The 21,964-nt window shown below is 49.7% G+C and overlaps 1 protein-coding gene across 1 annotated transcript; it reads left to right on the top strand.

Annotated features, from left to right (window-relative positions):
- The first annotated feature begins 10,305 nt into the window (after positions 1-10,305).
- Positions 10,306-18,706, top strand: B9d1 (B9 domain containing 1). The gene is made up of 7 exons (XM_041665030.1): positions 10,306-10,509; positions 11,524-11,592; positions 13,616-13,727; positions 15,100-15,196; positions 15,525-15,587; positions 18,160-18,227; positions 18,426-18,706. The coding sequence occupies exons 1-7, from the start codon at positions 10,447-10,449 to the stop codon at positions 18,566-18,568; spliced, it is 615 nt and encodes a 204-aa protein (XP_041520964.1). The 5' UTR covers positions 10,306-10,446; the 3' UTR covers positions 18,569-18,706.
- The last annotated feature ends 3,258 nt before the right edge of the window (positions 18,707-21,964 follow it).

The following is a 21,964-nucleotide window of genomic DNA, read 5'->3' as shown; positions in this document are numbered from 1 at the left end:
CCTTGTCTTGCACGCACGCGCGCGCGCGCGCGTTCCCAGCTGTCCAGCTCGCGGCGGGAGACGCCCAAGGGGTGATGCGCGCACCTCGGGGGTGCGTGCGCAGCCCCGCAACGCTCTGACGCATGCGTGCCAGCAGCCTCAGGAGCTGGGAGAAGGGAGAGCAAAGCCCCACCAGGTTCGCCTGCACGTCAAGGCGTACAGTCTCCACACGCCCGAAGGGGCGGAGATACGATGGGGGGGGCTGTTACCTAGGCAACAGGCTCCGCACCCCCCCCCCCCCCACCTTTCCTTTGGGCTCCTCTTTCTTGTTAGCCTCATCTCCTAGGGGATTTGCATTGCACTTTTCTGGCGCCGGAAGTTCTGGCCATCTGGTCCCCAAGTAGTGATCGCAGAGACCCAAATCCTCCGTATTCTAGAGCGTCGCTGACCCGGGCCACAGTCCCTGGCCTAGATGCACACGCCCTCTGGACCGCGACAGAACCAGTACCCCATTGTTTATTTCCACGCCATCCCGCTACGGTCATCCGGAGAAGGCCAAAGTGAGCGCTGTTAACCGAGAGTTGGAAACGTTCTCGGTAGGCAGTTCTAGTGGGGCCCACTCCAAAGAGGTCAGGGTTTCCTAAAGAGACCAGAAAAATGTGGAGGGAAAAGCTGGGATGAAACTCAGTAAAGTGTGAGTCCCGCTCGACATTTATTACGCCGTTCTCAACTAAAAGCTGAAGGTTGGGTCCAGACCAGAAATGAATTTTGGTAAGCATACACAGGTGTTTGTTGTCCCGCCTTTTGTACTTTGTACCAAAATACATGCAGAAAGTTTCAGTACATTTTCATAAACTTAATAACACCCATTGTTCCATTTATTTTATTTTATTTTTAAAGCTAAGCTTTGTGGCTCACACCTTTAGTCCCAGCACTGGAGAGGTAGAGGCTGGCGAAATCTCGAGTTCAGGACTAGCCTGGTCTATAACTGAGTTTTCCAGGTCAGCCATGGTTTACACCGTGAACCTCTGTCTCAAAACAGTTAATAAGCCCCTTCCGTTTCTAAGGCAGATTTGGGGGTCTATGGCTGTTGTTAACTCATTGTCCATACTTAGGGAGTTCAAGAGCTTCATTACGACATGTACCTCAAAATATAAAAGTAGTGATTATATCTTTACAACTCCCATGCATGTTGAGGAGGGAGCTGGAGAGATGGTTCCGTCGGTAAAGTGCTTGTGTTCTAATCCTCAGCACCCATATAACAAGCCCAGCATAGCTGCCTTGGCGTAACGCTCAGTTCTAGGGGCTACCAGAGGCTCTCTGCACAGTGTAGCCAAACTGGTGAGCTCCGGGTTCAGGAAAAGACCCTGTCTCAGAAATTAGGCGGCAATGATGGAGGAATGCACCCAGTGTCAACCTCTGGCCTCTGCATATACATGCATTGTATGCACACACATATGAGAAAAATAAATAGCAATAGAAAAAAAACTATAGTTAGGTATGTGGGGTAAGCCCCAGGACAAATACACACCTAGGAGGTATAGACATGTAATCATAGACGCTAGCTATAAATTTACTTCTGATTTTCTTGACAGACCAAATGCTTTTAAAAGATTTTCATAGATCATTAATTAGTAAATCGTATTTGTGAAAAATGGGCATGCTGTCCCTGAGGTTCTTTGGTGGCCTTTTCTAGGTGATGAGGCAGACAACCTTTCCTGCCTCTGAAGCATGTGCAGTACAGTCAGACAGAGCCCTAAGCAGAATCCCAGCAGTACTGTTCTCTATATACCTAGAACTGAAGGCCTGTGTCTGTGCAGAAACCAACACACAGGTCTTATGAATATTGATTCACAATACCAAAATATTAGAAACTCAAATGTCAATCAACTGATGAGCAGACAAAAAGGAAAAAGAAGAGGAAAACTTACGTAGAAATATTTTTTAAAGCTGAATATAGTGGCACATGCCTTTAATCCCAGCTTGGGGAGCAGAGGCAGATGTAGATCTCTGCGTTTGAGGTCAGTCTGATCAACAGAGTGAGTTCCAAGCTAGGTGAGACCCTGCCTCAAAAACACTAAACTAACTAAGTAAAATAATTGGCATATTAATACATAATACACTGTGGACAGACCTTTAAAACATGGTGCTAAGTAGAAAAGGGCAGGTACATGACTTTTTTTTTTTTCCTATGCAAGGCTTCTCTATGTAGCCCAGGCTGTCCTGGAACTCACTCTAGACCAGGCTGATCTTGAACTCTGGGATTAAAGGCATGCGCCACCACGACTTGGCTATGTGTCTCCATTTTCACCGCATCTCCAGAGTAGGCAAATCCACAGAATCACCGTTCAGGGTTGCCCAGGGCCTGGGAAGGAAGGTATGCAGATAGGTTACTTTAGGGGGCTGGTGTAGATTTTATCTCTAATTCAGCACGTTCAGTGGAGACCCTACAGTTCGACTTTGGTTGCAATGTCCTTCTGTTCAAGCAGTGCTGCAGTGATTTGCTGAGCAGATCGTCCCTGTGCACCCCACACAGATCTGTGGGAGAGGTGCCCTGAAGCGGCAGTGCTGAAAGAGGACTGGAGTTCTTGTTTTACTAGAGGGCGCCAGATTGTTAGCCTCAGGAGCCCTCCTGGTACAGATATCACTGGTAGTGTGGGAGAGTAAACCCAGGCAGTGGTTTCCGGTTGAAAATGATTTGCCTGTGTTTCAGATGGGGAGTTTCCTTCATACAGTCTGATCTGTCACTGTCAGCCCAGCATTCCACACAGCGCCATGGGCTGGAACCCCCCCCCCCCGCCCCCACCTGATGGATGTGGTTTCTTCAGTTCACCACTGCCTCTACCACCCACACCTCCTAACCCAGGCTCAGTGAATGGTGTCACTTTGGTGCTTGAACCTCTGTGTTCTGCATCTTATAAAAGCCAGGAAAAGGAACTGGCTGAGAGGATTATGCTTTCAAAACAAAAGTCAGCCCAAGCATATTGGGAGTGGGCAATGAAGATTATAAATGTAGCAATATACAAAGCTCACCTCTCTTGGCTTCCATTTCCTGGTTGGCCACTGGGGCATTTAACTCAGAATCCCCAGATTAGGCTGCAGGAAGTCACTGGGAAGTCTGTGTAGGAAAATGGCTCTTTTGAGCTGTGGTTCTGAAATATGCTTCTGGCCAGCAAACAGCTTGGGGCGCGTGTGGTAAGGAGAGGCTGGAGGCAATGGAGGAGGAGGGCTCAGTCCTCCCCAGTGGGGGTGTGGGGGTGTGGGAGTGTGGGGGTAGGTAGGAAAGTGCAAGTTCAGAGAGCAGCACCATGGAAAACGAACCTGGGGAGTGTTGAAGTTCCTAGTTAGGTGACAGAAATGTTCCCCGAGACACATTCTCAGCAAGAGGAACCCACGGGGTGACCATGAGCAATACACTTCATGGAGGAGGCTTCAGGGCTGCTTGCTGTCTCTCTGGTAGTGAATCCAATCTACTCCGAGCCTTGTCCTGCCAGCTTTCCTGATACTTGAGACTGGACACTTACCTGCAGCGGCTCCCAGTGGGAGATAGCCTGCAACCCTGGAGATTGCTGTTCTTCCCATGGACTACCAGACAGTGTGTCACACCTAGAGCACGTCCTGACACAGGAATGAAGATGTTTCTCAAACAGAATTAATGTAAAGTCTTTTTTTTAAAATATTTATCTATTTATTATGTATACAATATTCTGTCTGCATGTATGCCTGCAGGCCAGAAGAGGGCACCAGACCTCATTACAGATGGTTGTGAGCCACCATGTGGTTGCCAGGAATTGAACTCAGGACCTTTGGAAGAGCAGGCAGTGCTCTTAACCACTGAGCCATTTCTCCAGCCCCTTAATGTAAAGTCTTAAAGAGTAGACACTGTGGACAGAAACACAGTACATGAATTTTGAGAGGGCAGTGGAGGGAATATGAATCACCCCTCCCGCCAGGAGAATGGGGACCTTTTAGAGTTAAAGTTGGAATTATGATGGCTTAATGAGAATAACTCTTATAGGCTCATATATTTGAACTCTTGGTCCCTAAGTTGGTGGGCTGTTTAGGAGGAATCTGGAGGTGTGGTCTTGTTAGAAGAGGTGTGGCGTGGGGTTTGAAGTTTTAAAGTCCATGCCATTCCCAGGTCTGTCTGTCTGTCTGTCTGTCTGTCTGTCTTTGCTTGTGGCTTGAGATGTGAGCTCTCAGCTGCTGTTCCCAGCACCATGCCTACATCCTGCACCATGCTACCCACCCAGATTCCCAGGCATAGACTCTAACTCTGCAATCGGGATCTACAAATTTCTGCTTTCTTTTAAACTTGTGTTGGCCATGGTGTTTTGTTTTTTTGGTTTTTGTTTATTTGTTTGTTTTTGTTATCACAACAGTAGAAAGGGAACCAGACACTTGTCTTCTGGGCCATTGTGAGGAGTCTCTTGAGTAGAGTTCAAGGGAGTAGCTCCAATCTTAAGGATAGGATTGACAACACTGTCCTTCCTGAGACTGGCCATTTAAGACAAGGCACCAGGGGCCATTGATCTCTATTTTAATAAGACAGTACAAGACATGGGAGACATCTTTTTTTTTACGCACAAATCTGAATCATTTGTTAAGGATTTAATATTCTGTAACGCGCACTTAGAAATGTTGTTTTCCGGCTGGGCGGTGGTGGTGCATGCCTTTAATCCCAGCACTCGGGAGGCAGAGGCAGGCGGATCTCTGTGAGTTCGAGGCCAGCCTGGTCTACAAGAGCTAGTTCCAGGACAGGCACCAAAAACTACAGAGAAACCTGTCTCAAAAAAAAAAAAGAAAAAAGAAAGAAAGAAAAAAGAAAAGAAAAAAAGAAACGTTGTTTCCACCTGGGCTTACCAAATGCCAGGATACAGGGTTGGCATGTGTGTCTTCAGTTTGTCTGTCTTCCTTTCTTTGAGCTCCCTTGCCTGCCTACCTTTACAGAAAAGCTGAAACCTCAGAGATAAATGGTTGTTCCAAATGCGTTGTCAAAGAGGAACTAAATCTGAATTATATTTATGATGAAATAAACACACAGGGATCATCCGTAAGCTGTAAGTTGGCTCTGTAGGCGTTTAAGCAGATCAAACAGATTTTAAAATGACTTTGTTTCTTCTAGTCCCAAACCTTTAGAGTTAAATCTTATCTAGGCTTGACTAAGAAAATAACTTTTTATTTTTTTAAAGATTTATTTATTTATTATGTATACAACATTCATTTCATGTATGCTTGCATGCCAGAAGAGGGCACCAGATCTCACCATAGATGGCTGTGAGCCACCATGTGGTTGCCGGGAATTGAACTCAGGACCTCTGGAAGAGAAGTCAGTACTCTTAACCTCTGAGCCATCTCTCCAGCCCAGAAAATAACTTTTTAAAAACCTGTTTTTTAAAAAAGAAGGACTAGCAGTCAAAATCATCTTATTTACACACATACACCTTAAGTTGGCGTGCTAAGTGTGATGGGTAATGTTGATTGTCAACTGACAGGACTTACAGTCACCTAGGAGACAGCCTCCAACCACACTAAGGAATTATCTAGATTAAATTAGCCTCTGACCATCTATGAAGGATTGTCTAGATTAGATTCACTGAAAGGGAAAATTCACCTCCCAAAAGGCAGCATCTTTCCCTGGGCGTGGGTCCCAGCTGGACTGCACGTAAAAGAGAAAGTTTGCTGATTCTGCATGTTCATCATTCTTTGCTTCCTGCCTATGGATACAGTGTGACTAACTGCTTCCAGCCCCGAACAGGGACCTGCTACTGTGATGGAATAAATCCTTGAAATTGCTTTGCTTCAGGACTTTGGTTGTAGCAACAAGGAAAGTAGCTAAAACAAGTAACGGCACAATAAATCAAAAATGAAATTAGCAAACCAAACTCTAGAAAACAAAACAAAAACATAAATAGAATGACTGGAATAAAAGTGGATACCTTAAAACCAAATGCTCAGAAACCAAAACACAGTATTCAAATAAGATCTTCGGTCAAATAAAAATGAACCGGGGGATCCAAGAGATGATGCAGCAGTTAAGAGCATCTGCTGCTCTTTCAGAGGACTGGAGCTCTGTTCCCAGCTCACAGCTGCCTGTAACTCCAGCTCCAGGGGATCCGACATCCTCTTCTTGCTTCCTGGGTGTTCAAACATGCACTTAATAGAGCTTGTCAGGGACTAGAGCTCTCTTCCCACTTTGCTGTCACCCCCCCCCCCCCCCATTTTGCCTGTCTGAACACTTGGCTGCTACATCCTAGCCACCACGTTCACACTCCTGCAGAATTCGGGCGCAAGGAGAGGAGAGCCACCTCTGTCGTCACACGAGCAAATGCCTCCTTGGGCGCTCTGAGCAGATCTCAGAATCAAGCCGCATGGCCTGCTGTAGTGTGGCTTCTTTCTCCTTTACTATAACATGGCCATCCCATCCTCGCCCGGAGTTGAGATAACCTTGGCCCAGTAGTCATGGCGTCGAAATAGCAACAATAGCAGTAACAATAATAGAGCTGTTGAAAGTCCCAATAAAAGGAGTAGGGAAAGAAAATCACTGTGTGATTCCAGCTTTCCCTTTCTCCTGCCCCACCCCTCGCTGCAAGTTATCTTGAGGGATGTGGGAGTATTTAGGAAGTCGAAGATTAGTTAAAAATGGAACTCTCTAATGCATCTTCCACAAGGTTTCTTACAGTGGCCCAGCTGTTTTGGGGTCACCCACACTCCTGTAGGTACCCATCCCCCCGTAGGCCCAAGAAACTCAGGTATTTGCCAAGGTCGGCCTGGGAAGAACTGCTGCATTGCCTGAGTGGACAGATGTTTATTCCCATCTCACCAAGGAGCCTGCCACAAACAAGGTCTCCTTCCTCTGTGACAGAAAGCCCGATCAGGACCTACCAGGAAGCAGCCAAGAACAGACGCTGAGTGGGTGACTCACAAACAAAGGAGTGGAATTCTGTGGCAGACCCCGTGGCCAGCTTGCTGGGAAGGTGGTGGGTGGAGGCTCTGGGGTTGCTGCTCAGGGCCTGCACCAAGGTAATGTGGCTTGATGGGGGCTTTATTCTTAGAGTCTCCTTCAGCCCTCCTGCAGGATAGGAGTTAGTCCCAAGGCCAGCAGTGGAGAATATTTTGGTTCAAGAGCAGCAGCATAGGAAGTGGCTGCCCCCAGCTTCCAGTTGCCTGGGTGGATGGGGTAATCTTACGGCCAGATGGATGAGGACGCAGCTGGAGGATTCATCTCGTTTCTAGCACTGAGCTCAGTGAGATCTACTGAAGACCTGGTGGAAGCTAAGGACACGCATCATCACCTCGCCTGGTGTTCTATATGTGGCCCTGAGACTGGCGCTTTATTATTTTAATGATTTATCCGTTTACTTTATATACATTGATTGCTGATTAGCATGCATGTACGTCTGTGTGAGGGTGTCAGATCCCCTGACACTGGAGTTGCAGTTGTGAGCTGCCATCTGGGTGCTGGGAATTCAACCCAGGTCCTCGGGAAGAGCAGCCAATGCTCTTAACTACTGGCCATCTCTCCAGCTCCAAGACTGGTACTTTATAAAGATCAGAGTTTGATGCAGCCACAGCATTGGGGCTGGAAGTTACCAATGGGTGGCCCTATCAGTGGAGGCCTCCAGCTTAATCATGTTGTGAGGATGGCATCAGGGCTTTTCTGTGTAGCCCTGACTGTCCTGGAACTCACTCTGTAGACCAGGCTGGCCTCTAACTCAGATCCACCTGCCTCTGCCTCCTAAATGCTGGGACTAAATGCATGCACTACCACTGCCCAGTGCTCTCAACATTCTTATCACCACCAAATTCCTACAAAACAGCTCACTGACCTCTCGACTCTCAATGGCTTTTCTAGCCCAAAGTTCCAAAGACCTTCCACAATCTTCCCCAAAACATGGTCATGTCTGTCACAGTAACACCTCGTTATCCTGGAACTAACATGTTTTAGTTAAGGTTTCTATTGCTGTGATGAAACACTGTGAACAAACAAGCCAAGAAAGAAAGGGTTTATTTGGCTTACACTTCATACCATGACTCATCGTCAAAGACATTAGGACAGGAACTCAAAAGGCAGAATCTGGAAGCAGGAGCTGCTGCAGAGTCCATAGAGGAGAGTTGCTTCCTGGCTTGCTCCCCATGGGTCGCTCAACCTGGTTTCTTATAGAACCCAGGACCACTAGCCCAGGTGGCCACACCCACCATGAGCTGGGCTCTACCTGGAGGTGTCGCAGCTCAGAAGGTCCTGGCAGTTCGAGGTGAAGTGTTCCGGCATTCGGGAGCCAGGAAATAGCACAGACCACAGTAAGGGGAGCAGCTTAGAGCCCTGCTCTAGGGAAGGCTTGCCCAAAATGACAGCTCTGATCTGACAGGAGGGGGCTTCCCAGCGAAGTTGTTACAACTTGGCCCTGGTGCTTCAGAGTGTAACAACTTTGCTCTGCTAGGGGAAGGCTTCCCAGCCAAAGTGTTCCGGTCCTGCTGCTCCACTCAATTCTGCTTCTGAATTCCCCCAGCAAAGTTGTAACAACTCAGCCCTGCTATGGGGAGGCTTCCCTAGCAAAAGTGTTACAGTCTCGCTCTGCTCCAGAAAAAGAAAGTCTTCATGCAAACCACACTCAAGAGATTTATTGGGAGGGAAGAGTCCAGGAGAGTGGCTACCTCTACCAGAGTGGAAGAAGAGCAGCCCCAAACTGAACAGGAGCAGGACTTATATAGGGCTTCTTAGGAGGTGGAGTTTTCCCAGGGGGATGAGGGATTGGCTAGTTTTTCCCTGCTCAGGGATTGGTTAGTTTAGTTGATCAGGGGCAGAGATGGCTGATTTCAGAGCCAAATTGTGGTTCTTTTACTGGCCTTTTTGTCTCTAGTTTTGGGGCCAGGGCATGTTTCTTTCACTGACTCTGATTCTGGGGACAAAGGGTTTCAGAGGCAGGGCATGTTTCTTTGGTTCTGGGTTCAGGGCTAAAGTATGTTTTTCACTGGCTCAGGTCTCAGAACCAGAGTGTGTTTCTTTCATTAGCTCTGATTTCAGAGCCAGAGTGGGTTTCTTTTGGCTGCCTCTGGTGTCAGAGCCAGTGTGGGTTTCTTTGGCTGGCCCTTTTACCCTACTAATTAAGAAAAGGAAATAAAGAAAAAAGGCTTGCACACAGTCAGATCTTAAGGAGGCATTTTCTCAATCGAGGTTCACTCCACGCAGATGACTATAACTTGTGTAAAGTTGACATGAAAGTAGTCAGCACAGCCCCTTCTCAAGCTTCTCACCCATTGGTTTAGGACGCAAAAGCCTTATCTAATGAATTTGGGGGTTGAGAGTGTCCCCTTCTCTGATCATGGCTCAGCCTGTGACTGTCCAACTCTTCCAGTTGAGACCAGCAGGTGGCAGCCACCAGCAAGGGGAGAGCCACTTAGAGGCTCTGCTTATGTGACTTGACTCTATGCTAAAGATTTTTCTACACAAGCCCACCCGGGAAGCTGTGACCACACACCTTCCCTCTCCTGTGGCTGTGGGAACCCCCGAGAGACTCCCACGCAGGCAGCTGGTGTGATGGCCTGTACTCCACGCTGCAGACTGGGTTCTCTGAAGTGTACACCTCTCTGCCTTCTTTTGTTTCCAGGTTCTCCAATACCTGATGGTGTCTCTAATCGTTACTTTTAAAGTTCTGCATGTAAAGCCTAAACTACTGCAATGAGTGTGGCCAAATTACCCTCTCCCACCAGAAAACGGAGATGTATTCAATTAGTCATTCAAAAAGTAGTTCCCAAGTGTTTACAATGGGCTTGGCGTGGAGGACACACGGAATCTAGAGGCAAAGTCTAGGCTCGCATTAAGCCTCCTTGGATTAGACAATGATTGAGAATAAGTACGGTTGGAGCCAAGTGTTGACAGCTGTGTCTACTGGTGGCCTGGGACGGAGCTCTAACATCCCCGAGCTGCTAGTGGTTCTCCAAAAACGGGTGACTGGTACGTGGACTGCTGCTTTTCTGTAGGCCCCAGTTCACATGCAGGAGCGGGGGCTTGGACAGGAGGATTCTCAGGGTTTCGAGGACGAGAGCCTCAAAGGCCTGAAGGGCACACCCTTCACCTGGGGCGGGGCGCTAGGCTGTGCCTGTTGGGCCACTCTGCGTGCGGCCACAGCGCCACCTTCTGGCCAGAGGTAACTCTAGCATGTGACTTTCCGCGGGCCTGAGTCCCGCAGCTGCTTCTCATCACTCAGCTCTCCAGCCTGCAAGCTTCAAGCACGACCAAGCTAGTGGAGTCACAGTCAGGACCCGGCCTTGGAGGTTAGTTTCACGCGACGCAAAGGAAGATGGTCCCTGTGGCCGTCAATTTCACTGCGCCTGCGCACTCTATTCTTGAACAAACGCCGCGCTGAGAAATTTGTCCCAGATGGCTTACCATCTGTTTCCAAGGCAACCCAGGAGCCTCCTGGCAACGGCACGCGGCCTACGCGGGTCTCCCGGCCCAGCGGTGCGATGGCTGCTGCGAGTCCCAGCGTCTTCCTGCTCATGGTCAACGGGCAGGTGGAGAGTGCCCAGGTGAGCTGCCGTGCACCCTGCCCAGGGCCGGCCCGTTCCCCTCCCCGAATTCTTCCCTCATTTTCTAGGAGCCAAGTCATTGCTCCGATCCTCTCAGTTGGAAAGGAGAACCAGCGTTTGAAAACATTGGCGCCAGATTTCTGGGCCCAACCCTCGAGACCTTCAGCTGGTACCAAAATCACTCTGTGGCCTCCAGCTTGGATCCTGTCTACTTGGTTGAGCGATGGGCTGGGGCTAATGGGAGTGAGGGCTCCGCTGACGCTCTTAACAGCTAGGAAAACTTACCACTTAGGCAGTGGCCAAGTGAGATTCGGATCTACATCTGACTCTCAGAACTTGGCTACATTATTCTTATGGGTTGCTTGTTGAAAATGCTCATTATTCCCACTTATTCTGAGGTTTGACTAGGTGATTGACGTTCTGCCAGGCCCGAGGTTCAGTAGGTTTTCCTGCCTTCCTGATTGACCAGGTACTGGCTGCATCCTCCTGTTTTATTCTATCCAATGGAAGGCTGCCCAGCTGGGCTGAGTACTGTAGCCTCCTCTCTACGTCTTCTGCTCTGGGTCCTCCCTTCTCCCAGGCCTTCAGTTCTAGCCATAGAACTGTAGCTTCCCGGGTTTCACATCAGCATGGTTCCTGTAGATCTAATTTGTGCCCAGCACTGGGGACACACAGAGGCATAAAAACCTGTTCTTTCCTCAGTCAGACAGGGTTAGCAGACATAGGCGTTGGGTACCTGGATGCAGACATGCAGAAGGCAAAGGGAGCCAAGCAATTATCTTTAGCCAGATAAGGAGTGAAGAACGGGCTCCGTGAGTGTGAATCTGAAGCGTGGGCAAGGGGCCAGTCTGGAACTAACCCCAACTTCCTCATTTCTGTCCCCTGCCCTGCTGAACTCCACCCCCTCCACCCCAGGTGCCTCACGCGCCTAATTCCTACCCACTGCACTTGTCTGGCTAATGTGTGGGCTCAATTTGCATTCCCTAAACAGAATCCTGCGTGCTTTTCTCTCAGTTTCCAGAGTATGACGACCTCTACTGCAAGTACTGCTTTGTGTATGGCCAGGACTGGGCCCCCACATCGGTAAGTTGAACTCCTTGTAGTGATTCCTGAAGTATCTGCCATGCCCTTCTATCCCAGACCCAAGAGGTAGACACTGAGGTCAGAGAGGACCCAAGCATGAGTTTGCCCTGGCAAAGCTAGGTTACAGAATACAGCCACTGCTAGGTTCGCTGATACAATTCTTGGAGTCTGCTGGTGGCAGCCAAGAGGGACAAATGGCAGCATAAGCTGCCAGACCCTGGAACACTGCCTGCCAGTGGCTGTGAACACCATCAGCCAGTAACCCCCACCCCCAAGGCTGGCCCCTCCTCAGACAGCAGAGATTGAAGAATCACCTCTCAGGGGTTTGAGGGCAGTCTTTCACCGCAGGAAGGGGCTGTGTGCAGACCACTGCCACGCCATGCTTTCCTGCTCGCACGGTGCTCACTGAACCCTCACAATAGCTTCAAAAGCAGAAGCTAGCCAAAAAAGGTTTGTGTACCTGCAGTCCAGCACAGAGGCTGAGGCAGGAGCATCTCTGGGAGTTCAAGGTTAACCTGGGCTACATATATAAGACCCAAACAAATGGGAAAATAAAAAATGTGGAAGCCCAACTTCTTTGAGCCTGGGCTTCTTCATGCACCAATATATGTTAATACTTTTTTGTTTGTTTTCTTTCTCTCTAATGGGACTTATATTTTTAAAAAGATGCTTCAGTATTTATTAGAGATTTATTTGATCTTAAATGTATATGTGTATGGGTGTGAATGCAGGTGGTTGGGGAGGTCAGAGGTCAGATCTCCTGGAGCTGGAGCTTAGGTGGTTGTGAGCTGGAGAGATGACTGAGCAGTTGAGTGCATATTCTTTTTTTTTAAAATATTTATTTATGTATACAATATTCTGTCTGTGTGTATGCTGCAGGCCAGAAGAGGGCACCAGATCCCATTACAGATGGTTGTGAGCCACCATGTGGTTGCTGGGAATTGAACTCGGGACCTTTGGAAGAGCAGGCAATGCTCTTAACCTCTGAGCCATCTCTCCAGCCCCTTGAGTGCATATTCTTGCAGAGGACCCCAAATTGATATCCAGCACCCACATGGCTCACAATAATCTTTAACTCTAATCCCAGGGGATCTGATGCCTTCTTCTCGCCTCCATAGACACCAGGCACATATATAGTACACAGACATGCAAACAGACAAAACTCAGTAAAATGAAATTTTTAGGGAGGGGTTTTCAAAACAGGGTTTCTTTGTGTAGCCCTGACTGTCCTAGAATTCGCTAATAGACCAGGCTGGCCTCAAACTCACAGAGATCCTTCTGCCTCTGCCTCCTGAGTTCTGGGATTAAAGGTGTGTGCCACCACCTCCTGGCTATAAAATGAATTTTAAAAATGATTTTGTGTGTACAAGCACATGCACACATGTGCTACAGCACACACGCTGGCGACAGAGGACAACTTTTCTGGAGCTGGTTCTCATCTCCCACCTTGTTTTAAGGCAGAGACTCTTGTTTCTTGCTGCTGTATTTTGTACTCCAAGAGCTTCTCCTGCTATTCCCCGTCGTCTCCAGCGGCTCTCACACCAGGGCTGTTCTCCTGCTGTTCCCCCGTCACACCTCACACCGCCACACCAGGGCTGTTTATCTGTTTGTTTTCCATGGTTCTGGGATGGAACTCACTCAGGCTGTCAGGCTTGTGCAGCACATGCTTTTACCCACAAAGTCATCTCATGGGCCCAACAGTTTTTAGGAATTATTACCGAGTCCTCTGGGAGTGACCAGTGCCTGCCAGATGTTCCCATTGTAGAGGAAACCAATACAATAAGTAGGACACACTCTAGTCTGTTAGTCAGAGATGAAGAGGAGGAAGAGGACAGTGCATCGGGAGCTAGAGCATACAGATAACAGGGAGGACAGACTCTAGACCAAGGCACTTTGGGGTAACTATCTTAAAGAAAGGTGGGAACAAGCCACGCAGAAAAAATTGAAATGGCCTTCCTACATAAGTGGAAGGGGCATGAGTAGCTGGACCTGAGACCAGCTGTCTTTGTCACTGTTTGTACAGGGCCTGGAGGAGGGGATCTCACAGATAGCATCCAAGAGCCAAGATGTACGGCAAGCTCTGGTGTGGAACTTCCCTATCGATGTCACCTTTAAAAGTACCAACCCCTATGGCTGTGAGTCTGTGGGTCCTGATGGGAGGGGCGGGGCCTCTGCTGCACTTCCCACCACTGCCAGTGGCTTGGTTTGTGCCCCAGCCTTTGATGTGCTCAGCATCCGCCTGTTTTGTGGACTGCCATTTGCACACAGAGCCTGGTGTACGGTGCTGCCACCTAGCTGGAGGGTCTGACCCCAGGTTGCTCAACCTCTCATTGCCTAGTGCTCCAGTACCTGCTCGCCCTGTGCTGGTGGCATGGGACACTCTTCTGAGCCTCCCCCTCATCCCACAGCCACCCTTCTAATCTGAGCCCTCACCAAGCTAGCAAAGCCATGGAGGCTGAGCAGACCAGGTCAGTGCTGATCTGCCAAGGCTGGCAAGCGTGTAGTGGCGGCAGCTCAGAGAACACCCCTGAGGGAAGCTCCCCTGGAGAGTAGTGTAATGTGAACCCATGAAAGTGAACAGGACCTGCCTGTCTGCGTGAGTCCCTTCCTGAGCACACACCCAGCAGTGTGCTCACGATGGGTACACGAGTGTATCAAGAGCCTGTATGTGAGTGATCTGACTCACTGCAGCAGTTCTCCAAGGAGGAGCAGCCCGTGGGCCCTCACTCCTCACAGCTGACTGTGGTACAGCTGTGGTGATCTGGTATTTGGTGTTGAGAATGAACAAACCACTATATACGAACTGAGTAACTCCCAGGTTACTTTTGGTGGCAGAGTAGTAGAGGGAAGGGCACAGATTTCGTTAACCTTTACTAAGCACCTCATGTCTGGTACTATTCCAAAGGCTTTAGACACAAGAAAGCTGAGGACAAAAAAGCTGGGAAACTTGTCTGAGGCCATTCAGCAGTAACCACAGAGCCAGCTTCCAGGCCTCCCCTTTCATCTGGAGTTACAGCAATCTGCTCTGCCTAGAGGTCAGACACCTAGAGGAGGAGGCCTGGCTGCCCTGGCTGCAGGTGATGAGGAAGCGTATGTAAACATCAGTATGTTAAGGAGAAATGCCTGGAAGGCTCTCAGAACTTTCAGAACAAGCCCCTCCCACAGAGTGTCATAGTTTGGGAAGACTATATCCATCAGAAAGGAAGAACGCAGGGCCCCAGGATTGGCCCAGAGCCTCCAAAGGACCCCAGGATTGGCCCAGAGCCTCCAAAGGACTTCCTGTCTACCCAATGTCTTGGCTCTCCCCAGCTATGAACAGAGGTATGGAGAGTGCTTCCAGGGCACCAGCAGAAGCCCAGAAAGTAGTAGGACAGAAGCCCTGGGTGTGGACAGGATTCCCAGGGCCTTGGCCAGCATCCTGAGTCCCTGCTCCAGACCTCAGCCAGGCACATTATGTGCTGATCCCCTACCCTTGTTTCCCCACATGCCAACCTTGTCCTTCCCAAGGGCCACAGATCGTGCTCAGTGTGTATGGACCAGACGTGTTTGGGAACGATGTGGTCCGAGGCTACGGAGTGGTGCATGTACCCTTCTCTCCTGGACGGTAGGTGCCCAGTCTGCCCCTTACTGGGCAGACAAACCTTGGGGACAGCACTTTTAGACAGCAGGCTTTCTGGTCATTGCCCCTTCCTTGGACTTGGGCAAGATATATTCAGGGGCCCAAGCGGCCTGGGTATAATCTACACCTGGAAAGAGACACACGTAGGTGGGATGCCTGTGCTACTGGAGAGGAATGGAGGTGGGTGTAGAAAGAACAGGTCCTATGTGCCTCCGCACCCCTTCATCCGTACAGGCTTGCACCCTGGCCTGTGAAGGTTTCCACAGGGCCAGGACTGTTCCTCAGCTCATCTGTGTGAAAACATCTGTTTCAGGCACAAGAGGACCATCCCTATGTTTGTGCCGGAGTCTACATCTACTCTGCAGAAGTTCACAAGGTGGGTCTTCCACTTGCAGCCTTGCTGCTCTTGAGCTAATGGGTAACCAGCTGGCCAGCACCTTCCACCCTTTCAGGTCTTCACAGGCAGCACCTAGAGACAGATGGAAACAGGAATGTAGGCAGGAGCACTGCCAAATCCTTGGGCTTCCTTGGCCACTTTCTGGCAGCTTAAGGCTATGAGACTCTCTTCTGTGTCCTGTGTGTCTTTGTCATGTGGACATGTTTGTCAGGCTGCAGCAGCATGAGGCAAACTTGTCATGGGTACCCCTGGGAAGCTACTTTAGGTAGGAACAGGAGCAGAGTCAAGCAGCAGCCATGAAGAATCCAGGAACCATGTTCCATACCCAGGGCCCTGAGAGCTTTTGCAGTTCCTTAGGAAAACTGAAGAGTTAGGAGCAGCTAGAAAGTTGCTGCTGCCAGCAAGTGTGAGGGATTGGGGGTGGGGGGTGGGGGTGCATGGAGGAGCCAGGACACAGCATCAAGAAGGTCCCAGAGAACAGAACAAGAGCCTTAGAGATAGCCCAGAGGGAAGGCCTTTGCCACATCCAAGTAGGGGTTTGAAGGGCCTGCTAGCCCAGCTAGCTGCCTGTCACCTCTGCTCCCCGTTAGGTTGACGAGGATGAAAGGCAATGAAGGGCCACTGGGGCCGGACGGTGGTGGTGCACGCCTTTAATCCCAGCGCTCAGGAGGCAGAAGCAGGCGGATCTCTGTGAGTTCGAGACCAGCCTGGTCTACAAGAGCTAGTGCCAGGACAGGCTCCAAAGCTACAGAGAAACCCTGCCTTGAAAAAAAAAAAAATAAATAAATAAAAAAGAAGGGCCACTGGGTTCCCAGGCAGCAGCCAGTGTGCAGCCTCTTATAAGCTAGTTTCAGGCAGAGAGGGACCTGGCCAGAGTCCTACAGCCCTGGAGAAGAGGCCTGGACCTGTTTTGAGGGGGCTGAAAAAAGGGTTCTGGGCTGTAGGAGGACCTACTGGCAGCACCTTGCCTATGCCTGCCTGGATAACCCAGGATAATCCCCACCTTGCAGCAATCTTAGTAACTCCTCACAAAGAAGTCTGCCTTCCCAATGTCTTCAGTCCCTGCCTAGTAGCCTTAGAGCTGTTACTCAGCCACTGCAGCCCCTCCCTCCACCCCAGTCTTGCAAAGCCAGTAGGGTGGTATCACTGCTGGAAGCTGCCTTGGCACACCCTCTTCACTGAGGAGTCACTTGAGCCAGGATGCCAGCAGCCTCTTTCTTGCTTCCCATTTGCCTGGCCTTTGATTTTTTTTGAGCCCACTAGGTTCTGCTCTGCCTCAGCCCTTGCCTGTAATATTCTCCCTGAACAGTCTGCCTCTTCTCAGATGAGAAAACCAAATGTAAATTAGAAGAGAACTGGGACCCAGCGAGGGTGGGATGTGCCTTTATTGCCAGGGATTTTCTCTAAGACTCCTCAGTACTGAGGTGAATAGAGCTTTGCTCTGATGGGAAAGCAGGAAGAGGTGTATATATACACACGCACACGGCCAGTGTCTTCTGGAATGCTTAACTTCAGGACCCTGCCCCTCTCCCCCTTAGGTTATCTGAACAGCAGTGCATACTGTTGTTCCCTCAGGACCCCCTGCCCTGCCCAGCAGTCCAATAGGGCTGCTGAGGTCTAGCCTGGGAGCCCAGGGATCCAGCCATGCCCTCAGCATAGTTATGGGTGGTGGATGTATAGTCATGGTTACCTTTCAAGTCTGCTGCAAAGTGCCCAGGGAAAAGACAGAACCCTACCTCCACAGGCAAACAGGAATGCTGGTGTAGTAGTCCCACAAAGTCTGAGTTGGTCCTGGTTGCTGTGCTTCGGCTAATCCTGTCTGCCCCAAGCCTATGGTTCCCAGCAAATTGCTGGGCCTGTACATCCTGTCAATGTGCCTCAGAGGCCTGAGTGGGGCCCAAGATCTGAAGTCAGGGTGCAGTGAGATTGTGGCCTATGTGGGTTCCTGGGCATTTGTAGAAACTGCTTTTGAGTTTGCCAGCCAGAGCCTGGGGGGCTAAATGGTACCCCTAGCATCTGGGACTTTAAATGTCAGGTGACTTGTTACCCAGATTCTCCCAAGGGTAACGTTCTGTGGTAGCTGACAGGGTGCCTTCGCTTTTGTCCCATGAGGTAGGTGCGATTATCTCTTACTGTAGACAAACAGGTTCAGTGACAGGGTGGGACTTGTTCTGAATCCCATGAGGCAGTTTGGAGAGCTGAGTCTGGCACTTCTTGAGATTGGGTTCTCTCCCGAGGAGGCTAAGGGTCACACTGTCATCCTGCTTCTCCTCTCCTGACTCATCTGCTTTTTTGGGGGGTGCCCATGGGATCAGGTTGTGCTTGGTGATGCAAACCCACAAGACTTGCCTGGGTGGGCTGGGTACTTCGTGGAGCACCTGGCAGAAGCACTGCCATAGACCCCAACAGGGGACATCTCCTGGAACCCCACCTGACCTCCAGATAGGCAAAAGGTTGTCCTACACTTAGAGGATGCCAGGAGCACTCCTGTTCTGTGTCTGAGGCCAGCAAGTTCCAAGTGTTCCTCACTGGTGTTTTCCTATGTCCTCAGCTGGTTCATGGGACGGCGGCCAGAGTACACAGACCCCAAGGTGGTGGCCCAGGGTGAAGGCCGAGAAGGTAAGACTGATGTTCCCAAGCCTAGCTGAAGGGATGAGGTGATGGGTGAAGGCCAGGGAGCTGTCAGACAACTGGAACCTGGTAATATACCAGTCACCCAAAGAATTTTCTAGAATACCTCCTACACAAGGGCTTCAGCAGGTAGTTTGCTATGTCTATCCCTGACAAACCCAGCTAATGCTCACCTCATGTCTCCAGTGACCCGTGTCCGCTCTCAGGGATTTGTCACCCTCCTCTTCAATGTGGTAACCAAGGACATGAAGAAGCTGGGCTATGACACTGGGCCTGTGGACACACAAGGAGTCCTGGGTTCCAGCCTGCCACAGGGCAACCCACAATGAAAGCATCAGCTTTTCTGTCCACCACCGTGGCCCCGGGACCCCATAGCCCACAGATAATCAAGGACTCAAGCAGCCTGACTGGGAAGTTGGAGAGTTGAAGATAGTTTTCTATAATAAAGTTTCACATTTTTTCAGAAATTCTGGGGCCTGGATTTCTTGCTTTCTTCATTAGCACCTCAGGCCTGGGGCTCAGCCTCCAGGACATGCCCCAGAAGGACGCAGTGCCATGCTGGAGTGAGGAGTTAGCCTCCCCCGAATTGCTAACTGACTTGCTCAGAGCCGAGGCCCTTCCGAGGTCCTCAATACTCATCTCTATCTTTCACGTCAGGAGGTTAAGTCTCGTTTCATGGCTGGCACTGTGGCTGTCCACCATATTCTACAACAAGTGTCCTGGGGACACCTGCCTTCCATCTTCCCTTCCTATCTCCCATGTCACCCGACCTCTAGTGCGCTGCTAGGAGCCTGAGGAAACATCTTGCTAGGGCAAGAAACATCCCAGGCAGGAGGCTGTGCCATCAGCACAACTTTCTGGCAGGCCCCACAGCCCAGCACCCTGGTATCTGTGGGAGAGCAACTGGGCCTCCAGTCTCCCCTTGCATGCAGGTTGGAGACCTAGCATGTACTGAGGCTGCTGCATCTGGCCTCTGCTGTCCAGCAGACACGCTGAACAAGGTCTTCACCATGTCTTCAAACCACCAGCCACACTCCTACACATCTGAGTTACATGCTCCAAGAACCCACCTGGGCCAAATTGCCTTTTACACACACACCCCTCAGCTGGGCTTTTGGAACTTTTGATCTGTCAGCAAAATTCCCTGAATGGCAAGCTCCTCCTGCCTTCTGAAGTGGCCCCGTCTCTCTGTAGATCCATCCTCTCCTATAGGACCACTTCAGCTTTCCAGATAGTTTCTTTGCAGTTCACCACTTCCAGACTGCTTCCCAAGGTCTAAGCCATCAACCCACACCAAAAGAGCTTGCTCTTGATACTCAGTTTCCTCCAGCTGTTCTTGTGGGTAGCCTTTTCCATACATAGCCTCCATACTTGCAGGGATGTTGACATCTGCATCACCCAAGCTTCTATCTCAGACCGGTACCTCCCTCGTGTGGACGCCTTTTTGCCATCCAGGACCTCCTGCAGCCCCAGTGTCCTGTCTGCCCATTAGCACACATGGGTGTCCTATGTACATACTCCACCTTCTGTGTTCCTTCCTTTATACTAGCTCAGCAGAATCTCATCTGCCATAGTGATCTCTTAATCCACCATCATACCCTGGGGACTTCACTCTGCCCAAAGTTCCTGAGTGTTCCTCAGGCCACTCCCACATGCCCACCCATCTTTAGACCATCAGCACACCTATACTCCCCATCTCAAGTGCCTCCTCTTACCCCGGAGATGCTTGCTACCTTGCAGAGGCCATACCACAAAAAACAACAACAACAACAAAAAAAACCCCACTGTTTTTTCCCCAATGTCACATTCGCAATGAGCAGTCCCCTCCTCAAGCTCACTTGTTTCAGCCATCACTAAGCTCTTGGTTCAGGAGCCCCTAATATGTCCTGCATCTAACCCTATTTCATTTGCAGGTCTCTTGCCCGACACCCATGCCACTTAGCCTTTTTCCACCTCCGAAGTATTGTCCCTTTCCAGTCCATCTCTGGCCTCAGATACCATGGGTTCATCTGCCAAAAGCTTTAACATAATGGGCTGCCCTCTTGTGTGCAAATGCCCCTTTCTTCAACACTATGAAGCTATTTAACCACAGAAAAGTTGAAATGACTTTACAATGAATAACAAACCTACCATCTAAAAATGTAGACATTTTCCTGTGGTCAGGATTCAATATCTGCAGGTTCCACAAACCAAAGTTCCAGGGCCACAAACCAATCATTTACAGAAATATGCAGACTCTTCTTGTCCCCACCCCTTGATCACAGCAATTGTTATCATTTTCATTGTGTTTGGTATTACCAGCCATCTACAGACGACTTCAAGTACAGGAGTCACCACATCTTCATGGAGTGAACACTATACAAACATTAATTTCACCATTTATACAGGGCATTTGAGTGTTCTCACATTTTGGTGCCCTGGTAGGGTTCTAGCCACCCAGGACACCAAAGAACAGAGACTGTACTTGCATTTTCCATTGGTCCATCTGTCCTCTCCAGTCCACCTGTGCTTAGCAAATCACAGGCCGTGGGTTGCAGCATGCATATTATTAGACAGAGTTCTGTATTAGTTATTCAAGTGAACGTTTACATCCAACAAGATTCACACAAATCTGTGCTGTATGATGTTTCGATGAATGCACACTCCAACCCCAATCAAGGCACAGAAAGGTACCTTCACTTCAGAGTCTCTGGCGTGCCTGCCAGTCAAGATGAGAGACCATGCAGTGGAAGACTTTGGAGGTCAATGGCTAAAGTGTGTCTAAAATGTAGGTGGGTGCCAGCCATGAGACCTTTTTTTTTTCTGTTATTTTTGTTTTGTTTTCCCCTTGACAGTGTTTCTTTGTGTAGCTTTGGCTGACCTGGAACTTGCTTGCTGTGTAGATTAGGCTGGCCTTGAACTCAAGGCCTTCCTCTGTCTCCCTTGTGCTAAAATTCAAAGTGTGCACCATCTCCACCCAGTGACGTGTGACTCCACTGTCACACAGTTGTGTTTACAGACTGTTCACTTTTTCATGGTCAAACTAGTAGACTACATGTAGGCTTCTTGTGTCCCACTGGGAAGCTTACAAAATGCTGCAAGATTGTCCACCATATAGGAACCCCCAGAGTGGCCCTTGCTCTTGTCCATGAAGCCCTTAGGGGCCCATGCTGAAGGAAGCATGATGAGGGAACCATCTGGTGTTAGGTTCTAGTCAGAAGGGATGCTGCAAGGACATCCCTGTTGGGCATTGGGAGGGGGGGATTTATTATGGATGCAGGGAACTTATTTCTGCATACACACTTGACCCAGAAACTGTGACAAGGAATGAGTTTATTCTGTGATTAAAAACTAGAAATGACTGTCTATGGTACAGACTACCACCAGGGTGGCAGGAGAGAACACACAGCGAAGAGCTACTGACAGAGCTCATGACAGGGTTTGTGGCTGAACCAACAGCTCTGTGGGAGGAGGGGAGGATGTCCCAGAAAAGCAACATTTGGGGAAGCACAGGACAGTGTGCAAATGCAAAAATGAACAGGAACAAAGAAAACTAAAATCATAAAATCATAAAATTAGGAAAGGACTGGGGAGACAGCTCAGGAGAGAGCACGGGCTGCTCTTCTAGAGGACCAGGATTTGATTCCCGGTGGCTCGCAGCTGTCAGCAACTGCAGTCTGCGGTGATCTATCACCACCTTCTGGCCTCCAAGGGTAACACAATGCACACAGCGTAGACACACATTC

The sequence above is a fragment of the Microtus oregoni genome, unplaced genomic scaffold, assembly GCF_018167655.1.
Source record: "Microtus oregoni isolate MIOR12 unplaced genomic scaffold, Mior012 000015F_ref0000493, whole genome shotgun sequence".
Lineage (NCBI taxonomy): Eukaryota > Metazoa > Chordata > Mammalia > Rodentia > Cricetidae > Microtus > Microtus oregoni.
This window is presented reverse-complemented; position numbering and strand designations above follow the sequence as displayed.